The 24,469-nt window shown below is 40.9% G+C and overlaps 1 protein-coding gene and 1 pseudogene across 5 annotated transcripts in view; both read left to right on the top strand.

Annotated features, from left to right (window-relative positions):
• Positions 1-19,318, top strand: part of LOC122453037 (histone-arginine methyltransferase CARM1-like) — a 251,398-nt gene extending 232,080 nt beyond the window's left edge. The window contains exons 8-11 of one of the 5 annotated variants that reach the window (XM_043486887.1): positions 1,595-1,732; positions 12,512-12,601; positions 17,788-17,822; positions 18,292-19,318. In XM_043486887.1, the coding sequence (XP_043342822.1) occupies positions 1,595-1,732; positions 12,512-12,601; positions 17,788-17,797 (238 nt within the window). In that variant the 3' untranslated portion in view covers positions 17,798-17,822; positions 18,292-19,318. The other 4 variants (XR_006272922.1, XR_006272925.1, XR_006272923.1 and 1 more) reach the window with 4 other exon arrangements.
• Positions 19,319-22,466: 3,148 nt separating this feature from the next.
• Positions 22,467-24,199, top strand: LOC122453036 (annotated as a pseudogene).
• Positions 24,200-24,469: the final 270 nt, after the last annotated feature.

The following is a 24,469-nucleotide window of genomic DNA, read 5'->3' as shown; positions in this document are numbered from 1 at the left end:
GGTGGGGGGCGGTGATGAGCAAGCCCCTGTCTTCGTTTCCATCATCCCTGGTTGTAGAACCTCTTGTGTCTGAGTAATGCCTCAATGGATTTTCCCCATGTAGGTTATAGCTTTCGGTTTCACAATCTAGAATCCTTTTTTTAATAATCAGGCAAGCAGGTGCTAACAATGCTAATCGCAGCATTGGTAACTTCCCACTCTGTGCACCCCTTTCTCTCCTACTGGAAAGGCTTGAAAGTTGTGGGGGGAAGAGGGGAAGGACTACCTACAAGGTGACTGTCAGTGTTTGGTGTTCTCTTAAGGGCTATGCCTCTCCACGACCCCCGAGTCTCTGCTCTCTTCCCGACACTCCTGCTCTCTTCCCACACTTCTCAATGTGTCCCACCAGCAGTGAGGATTGATCTGAGTCATGTGACCTGGCAGAAGGCAAACTAACAGTACACCCTCCTCCGCTTCTTATGAAAACATCCAGGCTCCTCATGGCTCCTACTGAGAAAGAAGTGCCCATGGGCATGTGATACAGCTCAGGGGGCTTGTGGGGCTCAGGAGGAGGGGATCCCCAGAAGCCTTGTCTGGACTGACAGTCAGAGAGAAGGCACATGATCTGTGAGTCATTCCTATTCCACACAGCATTCGTGTTCAAGGAATCTGTGCATCTATTTCTCAAACTTCCCCCTACTCACATCCCAAGTAAATGAATTTGTTCCTGCGAGGGTGAGGGAGATAAGCTTGAAGCGGCCTGCTTCATGGGGGAAATTTCTTTGAAGTTAAATGCTTTTTTTTAAAAAGCTTCTACATTTGCATTCTACCTCATAATAGAGCTGAGTATGTATTTTGATATAAAGGTGGTTCATTTTACTTAGCAGTTAGACTATATAAAGTTTCCCCCCAAAATCTTCAGTTCAGAATGTCCCCTCTAGGGATGTACTCCATGCTCAGTATGAACCTGATTCCCTGCCCGCCCACGGGCCCTGCCGAATCCCAGGACAGGTGACCTTGCGTTCAGAGCATCAGCAGGATGTCCTCCTCCACATGAAATGAAGCAACTCAACTTAGACAGACACACACACATAGACGCACCGACACACACAGACACATACAGATACACACACACATATAGGCACACAAACAGACACACAGACACATACATTGGGGCTGGAAAGATGGTAGACGCCATCTGCCCCAGTAGGTTTTCTTGCTTCCAGAAGCCCATCAGGACCCCTCAACAGGTTGGCATCAGACAGTAAAAGGCCACGCTCCAGACTTTCCGCCCTGCCAGGCTTTTCCAAGAAATCAGTTCCCCAAACTTTGTTATTATTGGGCTTCCAGTGAACTTTGATACAGCCATATAGATTTATAGAGTGACCAAGTCCCTGGATTTGAAGCCTGGCCTGACTCCATAAGGTTGCTGTATAGATTTAATGGGCTAATATACCTAATGGTCCTGGGACAATACTCAGCAGATAGTAACTGCTCAATAAATTGAGCTATCCTTATTTTAAAAGTGTTCCATGAGTCAATAAACCGTGAACTACTAGTCCCCAGTTCTGGACCAGGTGCCTAATTGGCTTTTAACTCTTTCCTTGCCCCACAGGGTAAGGGTTTGGCTGTCAACAGCCCCCACTGAGCCTCTGACTCACTGGTATCAGGCGTGGTGTCTTCTTCAGACTCCTCTTTTGGACAAGGAAGGAGAGACCCTCTCAGGGAGAGTGCTGTTTGTCGCCAATAAGCAGTAAGCACGAGAGTGTGGACTCGATCCTGCCTCTGGTTACTGGGCCTGTGGGAAGCTGGTGGGCCCCTGAGACCCCAGGACTGAAGTGGCCAACAGGCTTTACCAAGGCCTGGCTGAGCTTGCAAAGGTGCCCCCGGCGTCAAAGCCTGCAGGGCACACATCAGCTTGCCCTGAGCACAGCCAGGAAAGGGAGTTTAGGGTAAATCAAAGGCAGTGGTCCACCCCTGACCGCGCGCGCAGCCAGGAAGGAAATCCATCAGCTTGTGGGGACACTGGCCAAAGCTTGAGCTCTCAAGTGCTCTAAAGCCCATGGCAGCTTCCTAGCTTTCCTTGCATCTGTCTGGCCAAACATCCCCAAATTTAGTGCCGGGAAGTCCATCTGTACCACAGGGGGGAGAATACTGCAGGGGCATATGCGGTGTGACCGGCAGGATAGTGCTCTCCTCTGGTGATGGACGCACGAGGTCTCAGCAGTGATTACTTCGACTTGGCTCATTTTTAGAATGCTCTGTTTTCTTTCATCTTGTGGGAGCTTCTCCTGTGTGAGTTAGCAGAGAAGGGCCTAGAGGAGTGTGGTTCAAGGACACTTGAATATTATATCTCAGGATATTAAGGGTATTCATAGGTCATTTCACCCAACTTTCGTCCCTCCCTACCTCCCCCTGTATCCCGCTTCCTTGGGCCTGTGCTTAAACATTCCAGTGACAGAGAGCCCACCATCTTACCAGTCAGCTTTTCCATAGTTAAAGTCTTTATTTCATTATGAAACCTAAACATGCTCACATATAAATTGAAAACTTCAAAAGTGTCTAGGGTCAATCCACACACCCACCCCTCACCCCATTCCTCAGATATGCTTGCTTGGTCCATATCCTTTCAAGTGATTTTCTGTGCCTGGACCAACAAATAACATCACTGTGGAGTTGCTATTGTTTTATACAAAGGTTATACTAACAGTCTACAACTAAGGTTTTTGCTTAGTAGTAAGTCCTGAATCTGTACAGATAGATATGCTTTGTTCTTTTCATGAGTGAATGACAGTCAAGGACATGGATATACAATCATGTCTTTTAAAAAACCCCTGATCCACGGACATTTAGATTGCTTCCAATTATTTTTTTTTTTTTTGCCATTGCAAAATATTTTGCACTAAGTGCACTTGAACATAGAGCTTGCACAGTGATGTAAATATTTCTAAGTGAGATGCCTAAAAATAGAAATGCTGGATCAGAGGGTACGTACATGTTAGAGTCTGCTAGATCCTAACTTTCTCAGTGGCAATACCAATTTCCACTCATAACAGCCATTGATAAGCAGGCTCTTTTGTCCATATTTTTCCTAAGACTGGATGTTACCAGTCTCTATGCTTTTTCAAATCTAATAGACTCTAAAATAAGTGTTTAAAGTTGCATCTGGTTATAGTTGATTTATAGTTATTTAGTCACTAATAGTGTTAGTAGCTCAGTTGTGTCCAACTCTTTGAGACTCCATGGACTATAGCACACCAGACTTCTCTGTTCATGGAATTCTCCAGGCAAGAATACTGGAGTGGGTTGCCATTTCCTTCTCCAGGGGATCTTCTGACCCAGGGATCGAACCTGGGTCTCCTGCATTGCAGGCAGATTTTTTACGATCTGAGCCACCAGGGAAGCCCTTAATCACTAATAAAGTTAAGTAACTTTTCATATAGTCATGAGCTATTCACTACTTTCTTCTACTTTAGACATCTCTTAATTATTAAAAAATCATTGTTGATATTGATCCTTTATCTACTTCCTGTATATTCAACTCATTAATCTTAGTTGTGCTTCTGAATTCAAAAGAAATAGATCTGTTCCAATCTCCAGGTGGCAGTTGTTCAAGTATTAGGAGAGTCTTAGAAAATATTCTCCTAGTCTCCCTGTCCTCAGGCTAACATGCTCAGCTCCTCCCCACTTTAAGAGTGATTTTGAACTAGTTTAAAATTTTAAGTCCTCTCTGGAAATAGCCAGGTTTTCAGTGTCCCCTTTAAAAGAACAGGACAGCATACATCTTCTGATACACGCTGAGTACAAAGCAATAGTGACCACTGTTGTCTTGAGTACCATACTTATAATAATATAATCAAACGGTAGGCTGAGGGCCACTTTACTTGAGTGTTTAGATAATTCAAAGCAAAAAGCCCATTTTTATACAATCTACGTTTACGTCTTTTCTCCTAGTACACAGCTGATGTTTATCAGCTTCAGTTCAAGTTTTTGTGTTTATTCCACTTCATGCATTTATCGTGCTGTTTATTCCACTCATGCATTCATCACGCTGTCTGTAGATCCTTACTAAAGCCAATGGATTCTTTTACTTACTTTTAAACATTCTTTAGTGTAGCACCTTAGGGATGCCTACCATTTTTTAATCATTTGCAAATTTAATAGGCAAATATTTATTTAAAAGTTATTCAGCAGAAAGAGGCCCAGAGTGTAAATGTTCCTTCAAAATGTACAGAACCCTGTCTGCACCCTTTGGATCTGACGTGGAAGTAGCTCAAAACCCTCCACCTATCGTCATATCCTGCCTACATTCCTCCGTCCAGGCCAGAGGAAGTATGGACCAGCCTTTATTGAATGTGATGCACTTGAGTTTAACCTCTGGTTTCACCCTCATAGCCCAGGGGAAGAACACTGCCTTGAGAAATGAAACTAATCGGGCTAGCTATTACTGTTATTTTAGAGTCTCCCTGGTGGCTCATTCAGTAAAGAATCTGCTTGCAGTGCAGGAGACCACCTGCAGTGAGGAGCCCCAGGTTCAATCTGTGGATCGGGAAGATCCCCCTGGGGAAGGAAATGTCAACCCACTCCAGTATTCTTGCCCACAGAATCCTATGGACAGAGGAGCCTGGAGGGCTGCAGTCCATAGGGCTGCAAAGAGTCAGACCCGACTCAGTGACTAACGTTTTCGCTTTCATTACTGTTCTTTATAAAACTGTGTTATATCTCCAGTTATCATAACTTTCTATCTCCTTAAGGGGATATTCAATTTTTAATAATATAGTCATGCTGTTGACAATAAAAATGTAAAAAAAGGCTGACAGTGAAAAGTGTTCATCCCAGTATCACACCCCATTCATTCCTTCCTCTCCTCCATTGTGTAGACACTGTTAACTGTTCCTTGTATATCTCTTAAGAGTTTCATTTTGGATATACAGTTAGAAAACACTGTATTTGTTGGGATATTTTTCCTCTGCTTTTATATGTAAACAGTAACATTCTATACCTGTTTTCTACATCTTCGTATTCTCACTTAACAATGCATCTCAAATAATTTCCATATCAGTACACTGAGATCTTTCTCTCCCTCTTCCTTGAGTCATTGTATTTCTACATCATGGTCTTCCTTCATAAGCATCATTACTTCCTTCATAGAGGTAAGAGCTTCATTGCAGTTTTGAAAAATTGTAACAAAATATTTGCTGTATTTGTGCCGTACCCGGGTGCTTCCCTGGTGGCTCAGAGGGTAAAGCATCTGCCTGCAATGCAGGAGACCCGGGTTCGATCCCTGGGTTGGGAAGATCCCCTGGAGAAGGAAATGGCAACCCACACCAGTGTTCTTGCCTGGAGAATCCCAGGGACGGAGGAGCCTGGTGGGCTGCCGTCTGTGGGGTTGCACAGAGTCGGACTCGACTGAAGCGACTTAGTAGCAGCAGCAGTGGCCTTACTTACTTCAATTCCTGCACATCAGGGTACAAGGGATAAAACTTTTGCATGTCAGAAAGTGTTACTTATCTTCAGGTCGTGTAGTGATGTGAGTACTTTCTGAGGCGTACTGGCCCTGGGCTGTCTTGCCCCTTTTTGCATGTCTGCACTTTTTCCCATGTGGCTTTCAACTAATCTCAGTTGCTTCGGCAGCCCTTACACCTAAGTTGGAAATGGCAGATACATCTTTCTACCAATTTTACAGAAAATGTGCTCTGTGGTTTGCAGCGTCCCTCTATTCTCCTTGCCTTGGGATAGCATCCCAAAGCTTTCTAGGAGAAAAAGTGGGAGATACTTCATGCCTTGTTCTTCCTTGAAGTGACCACTTTCTGCCTAAACCCTCATATACCACCTGTTTAATGACTGGTTCTTTAGTGCTAAGGAGCAGTAACCAGCATCTGCCTGGAGTTTGGGACTTTACCTTTTCTGCTTTGTGCAAACCAGAATAACATCCATTTCTTTTCAAATATTTTAAGGTACCCTAGGGTAAAATTAGGTGACTGAATTTAAGTCATCTTATTCCTCCACTCCTTTTTTCTAACGTATCTTGGGTTTCATCCTTATCAGTCATATTTTTCAACCCTCCCCTCCTTAACTCCCCTAATAGCCAAGAAGAAAGCAAACCGTCTCCACTGCCTCCTGACACCCAGGGCTCCTACAGCCCTCCACAGCTTTATTATGACAGCATTGTTATATTGCTGTTATTTGCCTGTATGTGAACTTCCGAAAAAGAGGGCCTGAGTTTTATTTTGTGGCGTCTGTCCTCACCTAATACATTCCAGAGATTCAGCAGTGGTGTGGAATGACTCCCTGAATCACAGAGTCATAGCTGATTCCTCACTTATTAAAAACGTAGTCCGGCACAACTGAAAGAAGATGCTGAGATGTCATAGGCATGCAGTGCTTTGTAGGAGGAAGAAAGGGAGGAAGTTCTTCCTCTTATTAGACCAGTACCCTTGTGTAGTGGAAGAGACTAGGTTTTGGAGTCTGGATGTGTCCTGGTTCTTTCTAGGCTTTTCTACATACTAGTTTGTACCTGAGTGATCTCAGGCAATTTAATCATTCTCTCTAGCACCCCAGTTTCCTCACCTCATCATTTATACAGTAGACTTTATGATAATTGTCCCACTAGGCTTTTGCAGATACTAAGGGAGAACACACTATAACAATTAGCACACAGTGGGTCCACAGTAAACCTCAGTTCTATTTCCTCTTCCCCTATTTACTTTCCTACTCTTACTATATCTAATCAGATTTTTTTTTTGGGGGGGGTTTCTTAAAATTGTTTTCCTTGGTTATTTTCTACAAAGCTTGGCGCTTCCTTAATGTCAAGGTTTTCACACTATTTTTTCAGAAAGGGGCTACCTTTTTGTTCTGCCTCAGGGAGGATCTCCGCTCCTTTATCGTCAAATATTCTTTTAAACTCTGACCTCCTGGGAGAGCTCCCTGTGCGACCACGCCGGTGTGACAATACCTGCCCTTTCCTTCGCTGCCAGCAACATTTCTGATTGTACTGTAGCATTTTATTTCTGACAGCCTCCTATCATTCTTGAGCTGTCTTTCGTCTTATTGCTCTGGACAGTAGAAGAGAACATTGCTTTTTTATGAACTTTACGAAATTTATATCCCTGAAGTTCACAGATATGGTCTCCAATGTTATTGGATATGTGCACGTTTGAGTAAAATCACTTTATTTATGTGTGTTCCACGTAGATTAATATTTCTCTCTTAATTGTGTGGATGTACTACAGTAATAATAGAAAATACAAAACAAAATGCTCCCACATAGATATATAGATAGGTCTATATGGATGAATATATGTATATATACTATATATACACACGTGCATAGACATGTCTGTGTATATTCACATACAGAAATTCATATAGTATGCATTTTCTAAGACATACAAAAATAAAACTAAAAACATGAACTGAAAAAATAAATATGGCTTACTGTTGGATCCAGCTCAGCTGCTTATCCTGTGCCATAATGTTTTAAAACATAGTTTAAAATTTTTGGATCTCAGGCAGAGGTCTGCACTGCCCAGGTATGCTGCCAGAGAAGGTGGTTTCCAGAGAGTTGAATGAGCTTTTTGGTTTATAAAACTGGAAGACATGCTGACCAGAGAATTAATGCTTTGGAAGCTTCAAGTGCTTAGCATTAAGCTTCTCCACCTTGGACTCCAGCTAAGACAAATCCTCTCACTCGCTATGTATTTGGACAGCTGCAGCAGAAGGAATTACAAGGGGAAACTGTTGTGCATGGTTAGGTACAGTGAAATAATGATATGTGATGGGCAGCTTTAAGTGACATTTCCACATTCTACACCCTTACTCAGATTATTCAAACTCTGACCCATGTGTCCATCACATGGCTGGTTGTTGTTGCCGTTGTTCAATTGCTAAGTTGTGTTCAACTCTGCGATTGTTCGTGCCCAACCCCTGGACTGTAGCACACCAGGCTCCTCTGTCTTCCACCATCTCCCCGAGTTTGCTCAAATTTACAACCATTGAGTCTGTGATGCTGTCTAGCAGTCTCATGGCTGGTATTTACTCAGTATCATTGTAGCACATGGTTTAAGATGTAATCACAGTCTTGCTAAACCAACCCTCCTTAGCCAAGCCTGAGGAACTTAGGTGAACTAACAGATGTCTTAACTCTAAGCTGGTGATTAGAATCCAGCATTTACCTACTCAATCCACTTGTGTTCAATATATATTTGATAAACTGCACTCATCTCCTAGGGCTGCTGTAACAAATTACTACCAACCAGATGCTTAAAACAACAAAAATGTATTCTCTAACAATTCCAGAGGCTAGAAGTGTGAAATCTGGGCATCAGCAGGACCACGTTTCCAAGGAAGAAACAGGTCTTTCAGCTTCTGATGGTGCCTGAAAATCCTTGGTCTTCCTTGTAGCTGCATAACTCCAGTCTCTGCCACACTCTTCAGTTGGTGTTCATTCCTGGGTCTGTCTCTATGTGTCCTGTCTTCTTATAAGGACACTGGTCATTGGATTTGGGGCTCACCTTAATCTAGTATGGGCTTCCCCTGTGGCTCAGCTGATAAAGAATCTGCCTGCAGTGTGCGAGACCTGGCTTCGTTCCCTGGGTTGGGAAGATCCCCTGGAGAAGGGAAAGGCTACCCATTCTAGTATTCTGGGCTGGAGAATTCCATGAACTGTATAGTCTTTGGGGTCACAAAGAGTCAGACACGACTGAGCGACTTTCACTTTCACTTGATCCAATATGACTTCATATAAACTTCATCACATGTGCAAAGATCTTCTATCCAGATGCAATCATAGGCACAGATACCAGGCTTTAGGACTTGAGTAGACATGTCGGTAGGACACTGTTCAATCCACTAAAACAAATAACTGAAAAAATTGAAAATAACGGGTCAGTATTTTCTTCCACACCATGAGGTACCATCCCACATCCTTTCTGGGGCACGTTTCAACCCCTTTGAAGAACACTGGTCTAGAGTTCGCATGTGCTGAGGTTCTCATTCCTTCCTTTATCTCTCAGTAAATCCTTGGTGACTTGGACCATTTTGTCCCCAGGCTTCCTACCTCTTCTGTTCTCCATCCCATTCTTCCTTAATGGTCACCACTGAACCCATCCCACTACTGCATTTCCTGTTTTCTCTAAGATGAATGATCATGAATTATTTCTTCAGTAAGAACATGACTGCTTGTGTTAGTCCCAGGTTTCCAAAATCTTCTTGAATATTACAAAAGAGATCTTAGTATATAAAGCAATGGTTTTGTATTCAGTTCTTAAACTAAAGTATGTTGCCACTTAGTCATCTGCTCTGCTCTGGCCCTATAAGATTTTTTTCTTTTTTAGTTAAAAAAATTTTTTTTAAGGTATTTCTTGGTATAGACCATTTTTAAAGTCTTTAGTGAATTTGTTCCAATATTACTTCTGTTTTATGTTTTGGGTGTTTTTTATTCATTTATTTTTTGGCCACAAGGCATGTGAGATCTAGCTCCCTGACAAGGAATCTGACTGATGTCCTCTGCTGCATTGGAAGGCACAACCTTCCAATTCACAACCAGGGAATTCCCTGGCCACATAAGATTTTAAATGAGTAACTCTGGCAATTACTTAGGTTGCATTTTCTTTTAATGTACATTGGCAAATAACTGATTCAAAACAGTGAATAGTTATTTAGGATCCTGTAGACGCAGTATTGGAAAATTATCCATTATTGATTGCTTTATAAACCTTGCTCCTAAAGAGCTCACTGCCTCAATGTCTGGTTCTCTTCAAATCTACCCTCAAGTATCACAAATGAAGTGAACTGCAGGATGTGAATGTCAGGAAGAAACATTTTAAAACAAAAAAAGAGAATTCCAAGTCAGTTACAGGAGTTGAAATAGGGAAGGACATTGTTATTGTTATTGAGTCGCTAAGTTGTATCTGACTGTCTTACCATTTCATGGACTGTAGCCAGGAGGTTGGTTCTTTACTACTGAGCCCCCTTGAAGCCCTCAAAGGACATTACTAATTTTTTTTTTTAATCTCTAGCTATCAGTTCAGTTCAGTTGCTCAGTCATGTCTGACTCTTTGCAACCCCATGGACTGCAGTACGCCAGGCTTCCCTGTCCATCACCAACTTCCAGAGCTTGCTCAAACTCATGTCCATCGAGTCAGTGATTCCATCCAACTGTCCCATCCTCTGTCATCCCCTTCTACTCCTGCCTTCAATCTTGCCCAGCATCAGGGTCTTTTCCAATGAGTCAGTTCTTCGCATCAGGTGGTCAAAGTATTAGAGTTTCAGTTTAGCATCAGTCCTTCCAATGAATATTCAGGACTGATTCCGTTTAGGATTGACTGGTTTGATCTCCTTACAGGCCAAGAGACTCTTAAGAGTCTTCTCCAACACCACAGTTCAAAAGCATCAATTCTTCAGCACTCAACTTTCTTTATGGTTCAACTCTCACATCTATTCATGACTACTAGGAAGACAGACCTTTGTCAGCAAAGTAACGTCTCTGCTTTTTAATATGCTGTCTAGGTTGGTCATAGCTTTGCTTCCAGGGAGCAAGCATCTTTTAAGTTCATGGCTGCAGTCACCATCTGCAGTGATTTTGGAGCCCAAGAAAATAAAGTCTGTCACTGTTTCCATTGTTTCCCCATCTATTTGCCATGAAGTGATGGGACTGGATGCCATGATCTTGGTTTTTTTAATGTTGAGTTTTAAGCCAACTTTTCACTCTTCTCTTTCACTTTCATCTAGAGGCTCTTTACTTCTTCACTTTTTGCTATAAGGGTGGTGTCATCTGTGTATCTAAGGTTATTGATATTTCTCCCAGCAATCTTGATTCCAGCTTGTACTCATCCAGGCATTTTGCATGATGTACTCTGAATATAATTTAAATAAGCAGGGTGACAGTATACATCCTTGATGTATTTCTTGCCCAATTTGGAACCATTTGGAATATGTCTTCCTCTTGTTTGTCCTCAATTAAAGCTAGACCTTGAGTTGCTGGTTTCACAGAATTTGACATTGTATTTAAACCTACCCAGGCCTCTGTTGGTAATAATAGGGAAGGGAGGGAATTATGTCCCTTGCTAATTTCTGGAATTTAAAAAGGAAGCCTAGTTATCAAGGAAATTCAAATTCAAATAATAATATTCTAATCCCAAACATTTAAATATTAAAGGTCGGGAAAGGTATAATGAAATTAGCACTTTTATACTTTGTAGGTGAGGAAGTAATTTGGTGTACTTTCTGGAAGACATTTTAGCAGCAGGTGTTGGGAACCTTAAATATGCCTTATATGCTTTAGCCTGGTGAGTCTGCCTCTAAGAATTTATTCCAAAAACTATAATCCTTGATAGCACATAAAGATGTATTATAAGAATGTCTTTTACAGAAGAATTTCTGTCATAAAACCAGATATTTGTTACCATAAGTAATAATATGTTATTATAAAGGCATAAATATTTAATAATGAAGAATTGCTAAATTGTGCTATACCCACATTACGCTATTGAAAAATTCATTGTTAAGAATTATAGAATAAATGCTAACATTAAATAAAGAGAGATGAAGGAATACTTAGGCATCATTTTACTAAAAATTTACATTTATAAATATATAGAGTGAAAAATACACAGAAAGGAAATATTCTACAGTGTTAGTTGAAAGAATCTGTCTAATGATATTGCAGATTATTTTATTTTATTTAAATGTTTTCTTATTTTTCTACAGTGAGTATGTGACACTTTTATAACCAAAAGAAATACATATATTCTTAAGAATGAATAATAAAAATTCCCAAATCACAGCCCTTTCAGATTAGTCATCAAGGGTATAGCATACTACTTGGTATTATTAGCCACTTCTTGTAATTACTTGAGCCTTCATCTGGGGTGTCTTAAATTAAATCAGTCATATTTGTTAGCTGCTTTTTGTCAGTTTGAGATACTAGCTTAGACAATTCTTACATGATTAGGATTGTTTTGGTACGTCAGTGGTGACACATAAAGTCTCTGTTACGTAAAGCCATTTCTGCCATTGATATTGGTAAAGCTTTTTTTTTTTTTAAATAAATTTAACCAACCAGAAACACCATTACATTTGTAATATTTAAACCAAGAAATTATAGCTGTCAAACTTTTGTAACAAACAATTTGCAAGCAAATGAGCCTTCAGTTTGCCTCTACTAAGATTGAAAATGAAAAGTGTTAGTCACTCAGTCGTATCTGACTCTTTGCAGCCCCATGGACTGTAGCCCACCAGGCGCCTCTGTCCATGGAATTCTCCAGGCAAAAATACTGGAGTTGGTAGCCATTCCCTTTTCAAGGGGATCTTAACCAACCCCAGGGTTAAACCCGGGACTCCTGCGTTGCAGGCATGTTCTTTACCGTCTGAGACACCAGGGAAGTTTAAACAGATGCAGACACGTATAAGATGTCCAACACACACTCTTAAAACCTTCATGAAGTAGGTATGTGTAGAAGATGCCCTAAATGTATGTGACTGGCTGACACCAGCCTTGTGAGATGATGTGTATTTTCTTCCTGCCTTGCAGACAGAGCTATGACATTCAGATCATGGCGCTGGTACACCAGATGGGCTTCAGGTCTGGGAACACCCTCAGTTTAAAGAATCCTTTCTTTAGGTAAGAAATTCCTCATCCATTTCACACCTATGTATATAGGCGTAAATCTCAACTGACCATATGACAAGGTAAAGAGCTTTAGAATAATCTGTCGTCCGTAAGAGGAGAAAACACATCTATTCTTCCCTCTCTAAGGAGACTTGGATTTTGATATGTAGTTGAGTGTTTTATGTTCCATTAAGCAGAATTCAATATATAGCAATCTGATCTCAAAACAGAGTGCAGGAGAGTCCTACAAAGTGAATTCTCCTTCTAGCTGAGCTATAATGAGCTGTGTGACCTCAGGCAAAGTCACTTTCCTTCTGGCATTGGTTTTCTCATCTGCAAAATGTAGAGTTTAATCTCTTTTGACCTTCATTCACTGTGGGATGATTTTATGTAGCAGTGATTCCAAAACACCTAAAACATGAGTCCATTTAAGGTACATTTTTGGAATGTTTTTTGAGATCATGTAAGTCAGGGCATAACTCTCTTTAAACTATGCAGATTTTGTCTGAAATGAAGAACTTGCCACAATGAGTTGGATACAACAAATGCTTCTGGAAAAACTCCCCATCTTTGTATCTATTCAATATGAATGAATTAAAAATCCACACATGAAGTCAAGTACACAAATAAAGCTACTGGCTAGAAAGTGACTTCCCCCCATATTTTAATGTCTTTCCAAGGCTGTAATTCAGAGCATCATGTCTGTATAATATTGAAAAGCTTGAAGAGAAGAGGAAACTCAGGAAACCAAAACAAGAACTCTTTGGCAATACTGGGAAAATGAGATGTTGACCTTGAAGCAGGAAAGGAAATAAAACAGGCGAGGCTGTAACTGTGTACATTGTGAGCAGGCTGTCACATGTGATGTGACTTTTTGAAACCAATTGCCAATTAGGGATAGGGGTCTATCTCTAATTCCATGAGAAGGGAGAAATCCTCACTCCCATCCCCTTGTACAGTCCTGCCATGTAAAGCAAAGGGCATAGGTTTTAGCCTCAAGAGAGAACAGATTGACTACTTACTAGTACTACTGAATGTTCCTAGGCCTCAGTTTTCTCATCTGTAAAATGGGATAAACAACATACTTCACTGGACAATTGCAAAGATTTCTATGACATGTCCAGATGCTTAGTAATTCACATAATTGGTGCTCAATAAATGCCACTTTCTTTTCTTCCTGTTCTCTGCTCACCGGTTCTCTCTGCGAGTAAATAGATGCTGACTTGTAGTTCATTCCAAACATAATCATTTGAGTTTTTGGAAAAGAAAAAGAATTTTTGTAGGGTTTTAGAAAAACCTGCGTTTTGAATGCAAGAACCATGTCAACTGGTAACCCTGAGTCCCACTTCCACTTCATCACACAAGAACAAAATCTGAACCAGAAAACCATACGGAGAAGACCTGAGCCCTGACCAGCCCCTGCTTTGTATGATGACATAAACACAGTGGCCACAAGGTCAAAGTGAGAGTTTGTCAGAGGTCTGGTGATGCTGAAGATGGCCAGAACCCTGTCAGACAGGCAGACCGTGGGGCCAGGGGCGGTGCCCTTCCTGTTCCCCTTCCCCCAACTCAGCAGCAAGTCTGACTCATCTATTTATTTATTTATTTATTTTTATTTTTTTCATTTATTTTTATTAGTTGGAGGCTAATTACTTTACAATATTGTAGTGGTTTTTGCCATACATTGACATGAATCAGCCATGGATTTACATGTGTTTCCCATCCCGATCCCACCCCCCCCGCCTCCCTCCCCACCCCATCCCTCTGGGTCTTCCCAGTGCACCAGCCCTGAGCACTTGTCTCATGCATCCAACCTGGGCTGGTGATCTGTTTCACCCTTGATAGTATACTTGTTTCAGTGCTATTCTCTCAGATCATCCCACTCTCGCCTTCTCCCACAGAGTCCAAAAGTCTGTTCTGTACATCTATGTCTCTTTTTCTGTTTTGCATATTGGGTTATCGTTACCATCTTTTAAAATTCCATATATATGCATTAGTATACTGTATTGGTCTTTATCTTTCTGGCTTACTTCACTCTGTATAATGGGCTCCAGTTTCATCCAGCTCATTAGAACTGATTCAAATGAATTCTTTTTAATGGCTGAGTAATATTCCATGGTGTATATGTACCACAGCTTTTTTATCCATTCATCTGCTGATGGGCATCTAGGTTGCTTCCATGTCCTGGCTATTATAAACAGTGCTGCGATGAACATTGGGGTGCATGTGTCTCTTTCAGATCTGGTTTCCTCAGTGTGTATGCCCAGAAGTGGGATTTCTGGGTCATATGGCAGTTCTATTTCCAGTTTTTTAAGAAATCTCCACACTGTTCTCCATAGTGGCTGTACTAGTTTGCATTCCCACCAACAGTGTAAGAGGGTTCCCTTTTCTCCACACCCTCTCCAGCATTTATTGCTTGTAGACTTTTGGGTAGCAGCCATCCTGACTGGCGTATAATGGTACCTCACTGTGGTTTTGATTTGCATTTCTCTGATAATGAGTGATGTTTAGCATTGTATTTAATTAAGCCAGTGTTGTGCTTAAAAATGTGACTCCCCTGGAAATTTCAGATCTTGATTCTATTTCTTTACCGTCCATTTCCTGATGTGTAGGCCTCCGTATCCTCAGTGGAGGTGTGGGCTAAATGAGACTCTTGGATGAGTAGTTGGTACGTAGTAGTTGCTCGGTTAAATGTTCCAAAGTGATCATCTCCTTCTCCTGCTCCCCCACATTCAGCTCCGATTTGCTATTGCATCAACGAGAAGCAGCCCAAGGGTGTGTGTGTGTTGCATGTGAATACGGAGGAGAATTAAAATGAATGGCATTACCTGGAGGATTGATAGGTAATTTAGCTTCAAAATAACTTTCTCTCCATTTGCTTTTTGTTCTACCCATTTTTAGGGCACAATAGACCTTTCTGACAAAAGATTTCTTTTTTTGTTTTGGCAAATCCCCGATACCATCTGACCACCAGTGACATGCTGAAACATCCCAGGATCAACAGATTGATTGCTTAAGGCATGAGCATCCACCATTATACAAAATGTGAAAGTTTGTTTTCCCTTGGATGGAGCGGGGGCTGGGGGGGGGCACCTTTATTTTGACTATTAATTATTGTAGTAATTTGAAAATAAAGAGCTAACAGCTGGTACTAAAAGTGAGCAAAGGTACAAAACTACCCCACCAGGGAGGGAAAGCTCTCCAGTAACCTAGTCGATTTTTCCAGGAACTGTGAGACTAGTCCTTCGTCCTTTGGGTCCCACTCTGTCTGTCCCAGGACCTGGCTGGGCCACTCACAGTGCTGGGTTGTGGAAGTGATCAGGGCAGGTGCAGCCCTGGGCCCCAGGAAGCTCTTGTAGTGGGAGAGAAGTGGGTGCTAAATACTTAACTGCATAATTAATGATGTCATCATAACTGCCGTAAGTGGCGTGAAGGAGAAGTAGAGGTTGCCATTAGAGTGTTAATCTGTAATCCCACCACCATGGGCACCCCAAATCCAGAAACAGCTGAAGAGCTCCAGGCGAGAGAGCTCTGTGGTATGGGGTTGCCAAGCCCCACTAAGAGGAGCTGGGACCCAAGGTTTCCTATTGAACTCTGAGACCTTGATCAAGCTTGCTGTCTTCTGAGAAGTCTTCCAGGCCTGAGGCTGACCGAGGTGCCCCTCGCACGTCACCTAAAGAGCCGTGTGCAGCTACCACTTTGAAGGCACCTGGATGGCTCTGTCTCAGTTATTATTAGTTACTATTTTCTTTGTCTGTGTCCTGTCATACCTGGAGCACAAAGTCTTGCCTACTGCTAGTTGTAAAGGCAGTGTTACACGTTAGGTGCTAGAAACACAAACTTCCTTCCATATCTCACTCCAGCTCTAAAAAGTAATTCCAAAGGGAAAAGAGATATAATATCAAATATGTACATGAAAAGATGTTCAGCATAATTAGTCGTTAGGGAAAATGCAAACTGTAACCGCAGTGACATTCTGCTATGCAGCTCTTAGAACGGCTGAAATAAAATACCAAGTGCTGAGGAAGATGTAGGGGTGCTGGAACCCTCACTCATTGCTGGTCAGAATACAAAACGGTACAGCCACTTTGAAAAACAGTTGTAGTTTTTTCTGTGGTTAAACATTCACTTACAATATCACCCAGCAATCCCACCTCTGGATATTTACACCAGTGAAATGAGAACTGTATTTGAATGTTTACTGTATCTTTACTTATAATCACAAAAAATTCGAAACAAATGGAATGTTTTTCAAATGGAGAGTGAATAACATCCATACAATGGAGTCATTTTCAGCAATCAAAAGGATCGAAGTGCTGACAGATGTAATAATACAGTTAAGACTCAAATACTTTATGCTAAGTGAAAAAGCCGGACTCAAAGGGTTAAGTACTCTGTGACACCATTTCTGTGACATTCTGACAAAGGAAACCCTATAGATGCAGGAAACAGATGAGAACTGCGACTGGGAGAGTGTTCACTATAAACGGGGCATAGGAATGTTGTGCAGGGTGATGGAATTTTTCTAAATCTTGACTGTGGTTGTGGCAGTGTGTCTATATGTTTGTCAAAACTTACAGAACTGGACACTAAAAAGGGTGAACTTTACTGTATCTATAAAAATATTTCAATTATACAAAAACTTAGAAGAATGAAAAAGAGACAGCAGAAAACAGATGGATAGGGTGACCTGTTGGACAGTGGCAAGGCCAGGGACTGGGAGTGGGTGTCATTTATGTGGAGTGATCTTCAAGGCCTCTCCAAAGAGGTAGCAGGAGAGTGGCCAGATAAATATCAGGAAGGAAGTGGCTTGGGCAGGTGTGCACACAGAACTTTCTAGAAGAGAACAGGAAAGGCAAAGGCCTGAGGCAAAACAAGCCTATTGAAAAGCAAGAAAAGAGAAATAAGTCAGTGCTTAGTCTTTGCTATAAACCTATTTTCAAAAAAAAAAAGTTCTTTCAGTGAACAAAAATCTGGATCGTCATCTCGGATCTGAATTTAGGCTGTGCATAATCAAACTCACTAAATATAGTGGGTAAATATAGATCTAAGGCTGCCCATAAAAACTCCAGAGAAGGGCATGGAGTGGAAAGAGGGAAGTAGGAGGGGCTGGGGAGGGATGTGAACAATCAGCTTGCCTGTAGCTTTGGACCTGGTGGAACTTACTCAGTATCACAGTATCACCTTCTCTGTTTTAGGTTTGCTTAGAAGATAGTGACAAGCCAAGCCATAAGTAAGTGAAGGCCTGAGAAGTCCCCGGACATGCAAGTTAATCCTTCCTGTTCTGGACATGCATTCTAAATTTTACAAGGATGTTAGATTTAATTAAATTCCTTTCTCCCTTCTTAACTTTAAAATGTGCATCCTAATTTTACTGACAAATCTATTTCTTGGTACTTCTTTACCTGGACTGGCCCTATAAGTTTTCTTCATGTAGCTGAAAAGTGGTTTTCTTTTTTGGTTTCTTTCTTTATTTTTAAAGTAAAGCCAATATGATTGGCTTTTGAAGTATTTAAAAAAGAAATTGAACAAAATGCTACCTCATGTTTATAATGTATGCTTATATACGACATGACATAAGAGCATGTGAGGGGTGATCCTCTGTTTTCAATTTTAATCTATTCTTGCAAATATTTTCAGTAAATCAACACTTAGTGCCTAGCTCAGCAATGTGTTAAATAAAGAATTTTTGCCTTATCCAGGTAAAAGAATAATACGACATCACGAGTGTTCTTCGTCGGCCACATTTGATGACTCGGTGTGCAGTTCAGAAAATAAAGATGGAAACTTTGTCAGTCCTCTTAGGTTTACAATAAAAAAATGTACAGTGTGAGACACCAGTGAGGCCTCCCCTTTACTAAAGACATCCGTTCTATGTCACGCTTCAAATGGTGATGAAAGATGATCTTTCCAGAGAGCAGGTTTTCCCTGGACCCGAACAACCCTTCTAGAAATGGGTGTCAGTCATGTCAGCATACCGTCTAATGAAGCCAACAGGCACCCAGCTTGCTCTGTGGGGGAAGCTGGGATAAAGAGCAGCTCCATATTCTCGTCAGTCCGTCGGTCACCCACCGCCATCAGCTTTCCACTCTGGTGCTTCCACTCTTTCTGGCAACTCAGTTTGAAATAGCCTTCCCCTTCAGTCCATTCCAACAGTCTCACATCACTGCAAGGCTTCCCTGCCACACCCTCACCAGCGTGCCTCTCTCAAAGTACACCTTCCTACCATTGATGGGTCTCCAGTCCTTCTCCTTCTCAAACTCTTCATGCAGCATTTTATCACTTCATACCCAAAACACACACACGTCTTTCTCTTTTATTAACTACTACTTTGTGGGTTGGATGAGAGACCAATTCACTTTTTATTTTCACAGTGCCTAACAGTACACCTCATACATGGAATGTGCTCAATAAATGTACATTGATAAAAGAAAGAAATTAATCCTGAAGTTAAGAGTAATTGGAATTATGGAATCAGACCTGACAATGTTCTTTTTTTATCAATATTTTTATTGAAGTATAGTTGATTTACAATGCCATGTTAATTTCTGCTGTATAGCAAAGTGATTCAGTTATAAATACATACATTTTAAAATATTTTATGGCTTATCATAGGATATTGAATATAGGTCTCTGTACTATCCAGTAAGACCTTGTTGTTTATCCATTCTCTATATAAAAGCTTACGTCTGCTAATCCCAACCTCCCAGTCTGTCTCTCGTACTTAGCAACTACCAGTCTGTTCTCTATGTTCGTGATTCTCTTTCTTTTTTAAAGATAGGTTCATTTATGTCATATTTTAGATTCCACATGTAAGTGATATCATATGGTTTTTCTCTTTTTAACTTCACTTAATGTTTAATTGTTAATGTTTAATCTTTAGTTGCATTCAGTTTGCTGCACATGGCATTACTTTGTGTTTTAATGGCTGAGTAGTATTCCATTGTATATATGTACTGCATCTTCTTTATACATTCATCTGTTGATGGACATTTAGATTGCTTCCATGGCTTTGCTGTTCTAAAGCGTGCTGTTGTGAACATAAGGGTGCATGTATCTTTTTGACTTATAGTTTTATCTGGAAATATGTCCAGGAGTGGGATTGCTGGATCATATGGCAATTCTATTTTTAATTTCCCGAGAAATCTTCGTACTGTTCTCCACAGTAGCTGCACCAACTTCTGGTCCCACCAACAGTGTAGGAAGGTTATCTTTTCTCCACACCGTCTCCAGCATTTGTCATTTGTAGACTTTTTTTTTTTTTAATTGGAGGCCAATTACTTTACAATATTGTGGTGGTTTTTGCCATACATTCACATGAATCAGCCATGGATGTACATGTGTTCCCCATCCTGACTCTTCCTCCCACCTCCCTCCCCATCCCATCCCTCAGGGTCCTCCCAGTGCACCAGCCCTGAGCACCCTGTCTCATGCATTGAACCTGGAATGGTGATCTGTTTCACTTATGATAATATACATGTTTCAATACTATTCTCTCAAATCATCCCACCCTTGCCTTCTCCCACAGAGTCCAAAAGTCTGTTCTTTACATCTGCGTCTCTTTTGCTGTCTCGCATATAGGGTCATCGTTAACCATCTTTCTAAATTCCATATCTATGCATTAATATACTGTATTGGTGTTTTTCTTTCTGACTTACTTCACTCTGTATAATAGGCTCCAGTTTCATCCACCTCATTAGAACGGATTCAAATTCATTCTTTTTAATAGCTGAGTAATATTTCATTATGTATATGCACCACAGCTTTCTTATCCATTCGTCTGCTGATGGGCATCTAGGTTGCTTCCACATCCTTGCTATTGTAAACAGTGCTGCGATGAACACTGGGGTACACATGTCTCTTTCTATTCTGGTTTCCTTGGTGTGTATGCCCAGTGGTGGGATTTCTGGGTCATATGGCAGTTCTATTTCCAGATTTTTAAGGAATCTCAACGCTGTTCTCCATAGTGCCTGTACTAGTTTGCATTTCCACCAACAGAGTAAGAGGGTTCCCTTTTCTCCACATCCTCTCCAGCATTTATTGCTTGTAGACTTTTGGATAGCAGCCATTCTGACCAGTGTGAGATGGTACCTCATTGTGGTTTTGATTTGCATGTCTCTAATAATGAGTGATGTTGAGCATCTTTTCATGTGTTTGTTAGCCATCTGTATGTCTTTTTTGGAGAATTGTCTGTTTAGTTATTTGACCCATTTTTTTATTGGATCGCTTATTTTCCTGGAATTGAGCTGCAGGAGTTGCTTGTATATTTTTGAGATTAATTCTTTGTCAGTTGCTTCATTTGCTATTATTTTTTCCCATTCTGAAGGCTGTCTTTTCACCTTGCTTATAGTTTCCTTCATTGTACAAAAGCTTTTAAGTTTAATTAGGTCCCATTTGTTTATTTTTGCTTTTATTTCCATTACTCTGGGAGGTGGGTCATAGAGGATCCTGCTGTGATTTACATCAGACTGTTTTGCCTATGTTTTCCTCTAGGAGTTTTATAGTTTCTGGTTTTACATTTAGATCTTTAATCCATTTTGAGTTTATTTTTGTGTATGGTATTAGAAAGTGTTCTCATTTCATTCTTTTACAAGTGGTTGATCAGTTTTCCCAGCACCACTTGTTTAAAGAGATTATCTTTTCTCCATTGTATATTCTTGCCTCCTTTGTCAAAGATAAGGTGTCCATAGGTGCTTAGATTTATCTCTGGGCTTTCTATTTTGTTCCATTGATCTATGTTTCTGTTTTTGTGCCAGTACCATACTGTCTTGATGACTGTGGCTTTGTAGTACAGACTGAAGTCAGGCAGGTTGATTCCTCTAGTTCCAATCTTCTTTCTTAAGATTGCTTTGACTGTTTGAGGTTTTTTCTATTTCTATACACATTTGTAGACTTTTTAATGTTGGCCATTCTGACTGGTGTGAGATGGTATCTCATTGTATTAATAATTTTGATTTGCATTTCTCTAACAATTAGTGATGTCGAGCATCTTTTCATCTGCCTATTTGCCATATGTATGTCTTCTTTGGAGAAATGTCTATTTAGGTCTTCTGCCCATTTTTCAATTGGGTTGTGTTTTGTTGTTGGGTTGTGCATTATATGAGGTGTTTGTATATTTTGGAAACTAAGCCCTTGTCAGTCACATAATTTGCAAATGTTTTCTCCCAGTACATAGATTGTTTTTTCGTTTTGTTCATGGTCTCTTTTGCTGTGCAAAACTTGTAAGTTTGTCCATTTGTTTATTTTTGTTTTTATTTTTATTCCCTTGGGAGACTGACCTAAGAAAACACTGGTACAATTTATGAAACCTGATAATGTTCTAGTTGCTTTTCAAGAAACTGTAACCTGGATTATAGAAACAATATGGCTGATGCTGCTGCCTCCACCCGAACCCAAGGCAGACATTTGTAATCAATCCCCGGACTCTTTCCCACTGAATCCTGATATGACCTCACAGTTCTTCTTAGCCTTACACCCTTGGAAGCCATGATGAGTCTGTAGAAGTGAGCACAGGGGATGAAATCCAGTCACTTTTAATGACTCTAAACATTGATATTATTTCCCAATCTTTGAACAGTCTTAAAGATATGTAGTATTATGGATTTATAATTTTGCTGGAGCACAAATTTGATAATGATATCTGCTACAAGGTGGATATGAGGGGAGTGTCTTTTTGTCAGTAACTCAGAGGATGTACCTCCATGTAATCAGTAACTGTCCTGAGGTAATGCTTAAAAATTGTCATTGTCTTCACCTTATTTTGGGACTTCCCTGGTGGCTCAGATGGTAAAGAATCTGCTTGCGATGCATGAGACCCAGCTTTGATCTATGAGTTGGGAAGATCCCCTGGAGAAGGAAATAGAAGCTCACTCCAGTATTCTTGCCTGGGAAATCTCATGGACAGAGAAGCCTGGTGGGCTATAGTCCACCGGGTTGCAAAGGGTTGGACACTACTGAGCAACTAGCACTTGCAACACTTTCACCTTATTTTTAGAAATGTAAGTTCTTAGTGTCACTAAACAAATGATGTAGGGTAGAGCTTATTTTAATGGAGGAATTTAATAACTTTTTCTTATCTCAGTCCTGTATCTATGGAATTCTTAAGAATCAAAGGGAATTACTTATTAAGTGCTAATTTACTGTATTTTATGGGGAAATTACATTACCATAGTATTTGCAAGTTTGAAAGTGACCTCAAAGCATGTCCCCTCTGAATATCAAGAGAAAATGAAGCCTTGGAAGCCATAATCCTTCATGAAGCCATCATATTATAATTAAGACAAGGTCAGATCAGTGGTCTGAAGAAGACCTTCAGCAGTGCCCTGGTGGAGCGGACAGGCCCTCAACTAGGAGATATGTATAACACACCAACTTACTATGACCCAGGAAAGACTACCAACAATGCCTTCAACAGAGGATATGGATTTGACATGACCAAGACTGATCTGAGAACCAGGTCATGTAGTGGAGTGGAATTTCCTACTTCTGGCCTTGCTTACTTTACACTGATTCAGGGAAAGCATCAGGCAACCTAGAAGACCAAATACAAGATCTGTAATTATGCATTGACCTTTACCCAAGAGTGAAACACAGACAGTACTCTTGGGACAAAAATCTCTTTGGAGAACAAGTTGACAAAAGGGTTGTTTGTATCGAACATAGGAAAGAAGAGTAGGAAATTAAAGGCCTCCTATAAATGGGCTTGTTTCCATCTTGGCAATAATGTTGATATAGATATTTCTGGACCAGTTATCTATTGCTGGACTGTGTTGACCTTTGAAGGTTGGCTTGCTGGCTATCACATGAGTTTTGACACAGCCAAATCCAAACTGTCACAGAGTAATTTCACTCTGAGTTGCAAGGCTTCAGACTTCTAGCTGCACCCTTACATGAACTATGGCACTGAATTTGGAGGGTTGATCTACCAGAAGGTGAATGAGAAGATCAGAACATCAGTAAACCTTGTGTAGATAGTTGGCAGGTATACCTGTATTGGCATTGCTGCTAAGTACAAGTTGGATTGTAGAACTTCTCTCTCTGCTAAAATAGATAATGCCAGCCTGATTGGACTGGGCTGTACTCAGACCCTTCAACCAGGAGTGAAACTGACCCTGTCAGCTCTCATCGGTGGAAAGAACTTCAGTGCAAGAGGGCACAAGATCGGGCTGAGATTTGAACTTGAAGCTTAATGGAGTTTTGAATAAAGCATCATCTTTGTCCCTGAAGGTGAAGAGAAATGAACCTAATATGTTCTGGTCTTTTAATTCTTCTGTGAAATTTCAAAAGGGTGAGCTTTTTATTCTTCCAAAGATTTGTAATCTTCCCCACTCTGAAGCCTAGACACCAAGCCCATCCTCAGGGAGGTGCTTGAAGGCATGCCTGGAAGTTGTATGTTCGTGTCTCGTTTCAGTTCAGTTCTGCAGTGTTATTTTCAATGTGTTCCAGCGACAGTGCAGTGTCACGTTACAAAGGAGATGACCCGACCCTCCGGTTGTCCATCACCTCCTGCATGTCCCACACCACTTTTTTTTTTTTTTTCCACACCACTTTTTCATGACCTGGTAACATATTGGTCCCTGTGCAGTAGTTGAATCTTTGGGTTTGCATCATAAACACATCACATTTGGAACATAAAGGAAAAAAAAGATAAGGCCAAGAACCCTCAGGAGTCATAGCAAGTTGGTCAGGGGCTGATGTCAGGAGCTGCTGTGAGGTAGCCCACATTTAGCCAGACCACTGTGGGACTTGGATGTTGCACAGGCTAAGGAGCTCCAGGATGTATACCAGCAGTTGGTGTAGAGGTTAGATTGTGCATTTGACAGCCAGTAACACAAGACCTTGACTGAAGATAACCAGTAACTTTATCATATCACAGAATAA

This window comes from Cervus canadensis, chromosome 14 (genome assembly GCF_019320065.1).
Source record: "Cervus canadensis isolate Bull #8, Minnesota chromosome 14, ASM1932006v1, whole genome shotgun sequence".
In the NCBI taxonomy this organism is placed as follows: domain Eukaryota; kingdom Metazoa; phylum Chordata; class Mammalia; order Artiodactyla; family Cervidae; genus Cervus; species Cervus canadensis.
This window is presented reverse-complemented; position numbering and strand designations above follow the sequence as displayed.